Genomic DNA, 7,359 nt, shown 5'->3' on the forward strand with positions numbered 1-7,359 from the left:
TAAACGTTCATTATGTGTTAAAGATCATTATAGTCACCTGACAAAATTCTGTTTGAATTAAGAATTTTAAGTATCGTAACGTATATTAATATCATCATAGAAACCTCTCAACGCTTTTCTTACGTATATTCATTTATAATTCGTTTTATATTAATTTTATATAATTTGAATAATTAACTAATAATTTGCATAATATGACAAAGTATCAAATATTACATTCTATGGTAAAGTGTACACTCGCGATTAAATTGTCTCGTACAGCAGCAATGTACAAGCAGCCAACTCCGAAAAAATTAATCAAATTAATCAAAATTAGTAAAAAGTATATCTTAATTTCATTATCTTACATTTTTTACTCATTCAAGAATGTTTCTTCTAAGGAATTATAAACCTCCAATTTATGTCCTAATCTAAAATGAAGATAATATGTATGTGAAAAAAATGGATTATTTGAATTCTTTTGAGAGAAATATTTAATAAAATATTTAATAGAGGCTTACTCGTTAAATGCAGCTGCCACTTCCGAAGCCTTTGATGGATGACAAACTATAGTTGTTTTAGTTTCCGATGGATAAAACAATGGTTTCACATAGCGAATTGCTACGCGATTTAGATCGTCTATGGTAACGGTCGATATACGACGTACCATTTGATTGTTGTAATCGTGTGGTACTTTTTTAAAATAAAACAAGAGTGATTGTTTAACTACGTCATCTACAGTTTTTTCCTTGTTAATAATCTCAAATATTAATGAGGATTTAGCCGATTCAAAAAGTAACTTTTCCCATTTATCCTTGGCAAAATGTGCTTGCTAAAAGGAAAAAAATATTCGTGAAAATCTATTCTTTTTCTCTTTGTTTTTTTCAGATGTAACATTATTACTTACAACTATATTTCTTGCTTCTTTGTATGCTGCTACAACATTGGCTGATTTATACAATGAGAAATATAATAAACCTTCATTTACTTTTGGATAGATACCATAGCCATATGAAAGACCTTGTCCTCGAATTAATCTCCACATAGGACCCTAAAAACATGACTTTCTTCATTGCAGAACATTCATTATAATATACTATTGGGTTGGCAACTAAGTGATTGCTGGATTTAAAATAAGGAAACGACAAAATCCGCAATCACTTAGTTGCCAACCCAATAGTTATATTTTCATACCTCGGTTTGATTTAAATATTGCAAGCATACAAATAGAGCCGCTAAATCTTCATGTTGAAAATCGTTTATACTTTGGCAGGATTGTGCTAGATACGATGAATCTATACATCCTAAACCTGTTACACAACCTTGACGTGTATCATCCTTGGAAAGATTCATTAGCTGCCAGTCGGAAGTTACATTCAGTCTATAATATTAACATTGTTTTTTTTTTAATTAACTGGTACCATAAAATATATAATTGTGTACGTAGTTTCGATTAAATATCCTTACGGCTTCTTTCCAATAGTGTTTACGTCCGAAAAAAAATCATTCCATGGAGCGTAGACATCTTCAACTTCCGCTGATAATTTATCGATATTAACAGCTATATATAATACCATATTTTCAGTAGAAGTTAAGACTTTTCTAATCAATTCGATTTCCTCTATTACTTCTTGTTCACTCGATTCATTATTGAGACGTTCGATCATTTTAGTAAGGAATTTTTGTTGGCGTAAAAGACTTGATGCATAAAAATTGTTATCTTCAAAAACATAAATAGAAATAGTAAGATACATGCATACATATACAATATTGAATATTCGAAATTATCTTTATATAATGAAACGTGAAAAATATCGAAATTACCTTCATTATATGTTAAACCTTTCATCAAATCACTGACTATTTTACTTCCTCTTCTTTTAATCTGTGCAACATTGTTTATCATCTTGGTTGCAATTATTTTTAATCTATTAGACATTAATTCTGTCTCATATAGAAGTTCTCTAATCCATTGTACGCCTTTTTTATATTTACTTAATTCCACCTGAAGAATATAAAATTATTCTTAAGTACATATTCTTCTTAATTTATAAACATCATAATCATTATCAAATTTATATATTACTTGGATCATCAAACTTGCACTATGACTGTAAGGCCCACAAGAAAATCTGATGAATCTATCCATTCCTATGCAAGTACTTGTTTCAACAGTATCAGCTTCTAATGTAGCAACAACTTCTTCATATGGTATTAATTGACCATTTCTTTTCACTGGAGACTCCATGAATGCTTCAAGTAACAATGGTAGGTACAATCTTTGCTCTTTCGTGATGGATGATGTATCCATGATAGCAGAAATCTAAAATTCTATATCTATAAACTTGCTCAGAAAGCCTATCTCGATTATGTACTTTTAAAAATAATTCGTTTATTACTTACATAAACAAAGTTTGTGTTCACATGATCTAAATATGTAAACAGTGGCAACTTCGTAATATTAAAATATGGATGCTGTTCATGTGTTTCTGTGGTGTAACTTTTAATTTGGTGGTAATTAATGGAATCAGTGCCAGGAATTGATATAGCTGTTAATAATTCATCAGGAATTGATTTCTAAAAGTAAATGAAAGATATGTATTAAAAACTAATTAAAAATTAATAATACATAAATATATATGTATAAATTTCATGATCATTGTACCTCATTTTGAATTACTGCTTCTTGGAGCTCTTTTTCTTTCTTCTGTAAGCCTTCTTTGCCCAAATTCTCTATTTGTTTAGCAACACGTACTTTTTCTTCTTCCATTAGCTGATGTCGTTTTTCTATACTAGGTATACCCTTGACAATCACTACCGGAGCATCAATAAGATATTTTTTCAAGAGATTTAACCAATATGATTCTGGTTCCTCAAATAATTTTTTAATTTCTTTTATTTGATTCAATCGTTGATCCAGCTAACAATCATGCAAAAAAAAACTTGTTGAAACTTGATATGATTAAGTACGATGTGAATTGATAAGTTAAACAACTTACATCTTCTTTAGTATTACCATACAAAACGTCTCCAATGATCATAAATGCTACAGTGTTATGCGGATCATTCTCTAGATTACTTAAAGTTTCAAGCATACTTCTATGTATCACAGATTTCATTCTCTTCATGTCAATACCATTTTCATGTATTTGCTTTAAAACCTCTGATAAACGGGTCGAGAAAAGAGGAATTTTAGGTTTAGGAACATTTTCAAAAATTATATAAAGAATAGAAACAGAATTTTCACACAAGGAATATACAACATTGCTCGCATAAGGATCCTTTATCTCTACAAAATCTTTTTGTAGTGGACTAACTGATGTATCTGTAAGATACTTCAATAACAAAGAGCAACCAATTCGATCATAAATTTCATGAACACAGGATGGTCCACGCCAACCAACATTTATTATACCATTATCTTCATCATCGCATGGATAAAACAAATCTATGTACACACTTTCTGTAAATGGTGGTACTGAACTTTGCCAAGGTCTTTCAAATGGACCTCTAGGACCCTAAAACATTTCATATTTCAAAACTATTTTGCTAGGTTTATTTAAATAATGATTGTTATATAGAAGCTTTATACAGATATATAAATATTAGCTATTTTTACTTACTTTTGACAGAATCATTTGTTCCACAGGTTGTAGCGCTTTAAAAACTTTATCATGATTCACTTGTCCTGCTATTATTATTGTTAAATTTTCAGGACGATAGAATTCCTTGTGATATTTTCTAACTTTATCATTATTTGTACTCTCTCTTAAATTTTTTAATGCTCCTATAAAAATATAGAATGTTTTAATATTATTGAATTAGTAAATACTATTAATAATCGTAATATTTATATCACCTCCTGTCATTGATTTATAGCCACAATGCCCAGGATATATTGCTCTAGATAATTCATTATAGACCAGATATTCTCCTATGTTTTCCTTCCCTTGCATTTCACAATAAACGACTCCTGCATCTTCACCCTTTCCATTAATATGATGAACTTCCGTAAGATATGCAGCATCCTAAGCGTAAATAAGTAAATATAAAACATTTCTTTATGTATAGATGGTTTACAAATACAGTTTCAACTTTATTATTCAAAATAATAAACGAAACCTGTAGCGTAGGATACAGTATATGTTCCAGATAAATAGGCATTAATGATAAAAATCCTTCGCTACCAGCTGTTGTCATAGTGTAGAAGGTAACATCTATATCTGTCGTTGCATTAGTACCAGATGCAAGACATCTATTGGCCATTAAATCAAGAATTCCTTTATATGGATAATTTTCACTACCCAAAAAAATGAGATGTTCTAAGGTATGCGGTAATCCATCATCATCGAATGCTTCGGTTGCTATTTTTCAATAAAGATGACACTAAGTATAATAATTACTTTATTCATATATTAGGTTGCTACAAAAATAATTGGTATCTTTATTATTTTACTCAATGCGTAAAAACCACAATTATTTTTATATCAATTTAAAATATATATAGACATATAAATATGCATAAAGAAATACAAAATATATAAAGAGATTTTATTTATGAATTTTAATAATATAAAGTAATAATTACCAAGACAAAAGTAACCATCAACAATCGGACCATCAACTTCTGCTATAAAAACCGTTAGACCTGTATTATTAGATTTATATTTATGTACCGGTATAATATCGTTTGACTTCAATGAACAAATAAGCTCAAAGCCTCCCATATTTTCTCTCGGAGTACTGTCGACTGGCGTCATATTGTAATTTCACTGTTTTTCCTACAAACGGAAATTTCTACATGCAAGATATAAAAAAAAAAGTATTTTAACGGGAAAAAAATAATTGCTTTTAAGGAATGTTAAACAGGATGATAATAACTTCTAACAACTTGAGACACCTTCAATACTAATAAACGAAAATTATTACGCATGCGCGAACAAATTAGCTCATATAACGTATATAAGTATATATGTGTATACATGTATGTGTGTGTGTATATATGATGAATATTAAATTTAATAAAACCCGATCAAGATCAATAAGAATTATTTGTTCAAGATAATCAATCAGAAAGTATATTTAGCTATACACGAAAATAAACAAAAAGGAAAAGAACAAAATGCAAATAATGGAATATGTGCAGACAATAATTTATATTTATCATTTGAGTCTCATTGGTTAAGTCCCTTACATTCTCAACTCATTATTATTATTGTTAAAATAGGATGATAAGAAATGAGCATATTGTCAATAAATTTTGTACTTTATGCAATGAAAATTATATTTCTCCTATCTTACTATGTTAATTTTATTCGTCGTTTATAAAACTAGATAGGGAAACGATTTAGGGAAACTAGATAGGGAAGTATTGTGTTAGACATTTGGTAGCCATGCATCTTTCTCAAGATAAATTGATTTGAATTGTACATTAAGGAGACGATAGAGGTCGTCATACCCATGAAGTAAAGAGAGGTTATTTATTTATTTCTTATCGAATATAATTTTTGTTCTAAATTTACACATAAACATACATATATATATATATACATACATATATTCATTACATATATATTATATATATATATATATACAACAAAAATATATTGATAAATATGACAGATGAAGAAAAAAGAGAAAGACTCCGGAATTTGTTTACAAAACTTTATGGAAGTAATGTATGTAGTTTAAGTATAATATTTTAATCATATATGATTATAACATAATGTATCATTTATTTGTTAGAATCCAGAAGGAAAAATATCACCAGAAATAATAGACGAGGTTACAAAATGTATAGTAAGTGCAGAAGCACGAAAGTCTACCTACGTTGGTGCATTAGTTGGTTCTGCAATAGGAGCAATTATTCCATTGATGATTGAACCATTGAAAAAATCTTTTTTAATTTTTACTTTCGTTGGAGGTGTATATGGATCTGTCTTTGCAAGATATATGCATTCTAAAAATTGTTTATCTATAATTAAAAATCTTCCACATAGTGAATATAGGTTCGTATATAACACATTTTCTACTCTTAATTTTTTAAATTAATAACACAATAAGTTTAATTAAAAATATGTTTTTTTTTTTATAGCCAACTAAGTAACCATAAATCTTTTGAAGTAGAAAAACCATTGGAAAGAGAATCTTTGAAAAAAGGATCTTCAATAGATATTGAAGCCTTTCAACAAATAGACCAACAGAATGAATTTTCTTCTGTTAATGCTCGTATGTAAAAAAAATATCATTTTTATAAACTTATCATTATTTCAATGATCTTCAAGATATTTATATTTTAAGATGAATATCAACCAGTCATAAATATTGATGAACCAGAAAAGAAAGAAAAGAAAGTATTTGAAGGGATAACTTATGATGAATTACGACAGAAAAACAGAGACAGTTTTCGATCAGGACAAGTACAACATAGATATGTAAAACGGTAAATAGCATTATGTAATAATTTTTAATTATATCATAATATTATACATAAATTATACTTTGCAGATCCATTGATTCAAGAGAAAATAAACCCACAGAAAATCAAGACTTTAAATCAGAGTTAAACATAGATTCTGATCTTTTCCCTATGCCAAGTGGTACTGGAAATCACAAAACGAAATACGGAGACATATGGGATTAAATGAATGAAAATAGCATAAACATTATTTGTTGCTTGTATAATACGAATACTATATAAAAGTAGTGAAGTAATTCTTAATTTGTTAATTGTAAATGCAATATTATGTAATGTTATATCATTGATAATCTGATTTATTATATATACATTGATAATATTGCTAATGTTTTTTTCTTTTAACAAATATAATTAATTATTTAAAACTCAAGTCATTCCCACCCCTCACCTCCTATTGTATAAAATCTAAAGTTACGGAAAGATCCGGTCTTTAAAGATCTTTTAAAAATTATTACATGGGTATACATTTATGCAGGTATAAACGTTATATTTTACCGTAAGAACAGCTTTGCTATGACGTACGATTCAGCGCTATGAGCGTAATTAGATGACTGTTCTCTATTAATTATGCTGTCATCGTATCATCACCTTGACATACCCAGAACTGCAGTTCTCTATCATAAGAGATTTGCCGACGAGTTCGTTCCCTGTACTTAACATAAGTTTAGCGACAATCGCCTTACGGTATTCTCTTCTACAACGCAACCCTCAACGATCGAAGTGCATTTGCATTTAGTAATATGCATACTGAACCGTCGTTGATTCATATTCCAGTCAGAGTGAAATCATCCCGATGATTTAACGTGATTTAAAAATTTCAATGAGTACATCTTGTCTCTGAAATCGTTTTATATCTTTCGTTTTGTTCGTTTTATAGTAAAACAAATTTCAATTTCGAATTA

The 7,359-nt window shown here is 28.7% G+C and overlaps 2 protein-coding genes across 2 annotated transcripts; one reads left to right on the forward strand and one right to left on the reverse strand.

The window, feature by feature from the left end:
• Positions 1-269: 269 nt before the first annotated feature.
• LOC118449092 (uncharacterized protein C05D11.1) lies at positions 270-4,920 on the reverse strand. The gene is made up of 14 exons (XM_035883291.2): positions 4,568-4,920; positions 4,102-4,343; positions 3,839-4,007; positions 3,603-3,766; positions 2,979-3,497; positions 2,645-2,899; positions 2,383-2,556; positions 2,066-2,302; positions 1,804-1,984; positions 1,447-1,699; positions 1,174-1,360; positions 887-1,030; positions 501-811; positions 270-410 (listed from the first exon to the last, which is right to left on the reverse strand). The coding sequence occupies exons 1-14, from the start codon at positions 4,737-4,739 to the stop codon at positions 353-355; spliced, it is 3,066 nt and encodes a 1,021-aa protein (XP_035739184.2). The 5' UTR covers positions 4,740-4,920; the 3' UTR covers positions 270-352.
• A 483-nt stretch (positions 4,921-5,403) lies between these two features.
• On the forward strand, positions 5,404-6,736 carry LOC118449094 (uncharacterized). Its single transcript, XM_035883295.2, has 5 exons — positions 5,404-5,657; positions 5,725-5,987; positions 6,074-6,207; positions 6,280-6,421; positions 6,487-6,736. The coding sequence occupies exons 1-5, from the start codon at positions 5,595-5,597 to the stop codon at positions 6,620-6,622; spliced, it is 738 nt and encodes a 245-aa protein (XP_035739188.1). The 5' UTR covers positions 5,404-5,594; the 3' UTR covers positions 6,623-6,736.
• Positions 6,737-7,359: the final 623 nt, after the last annotated feature.

This window comes from Vespa mandarinia, chromosome 11 (genome assembly GCF_050613455.1).
Source record: "Vespa mandarinia isolate Hongniang chromosome 11, ASM5061345v1, whole genome shotgun sequence".
In the NCBI taxonomy this organism is placed as follows: Eukaryota; Metazoa; Arthropoda; class Insecta; order Hymenoptera; family Vespidae; genus Vespa; species Vespa mandarinia.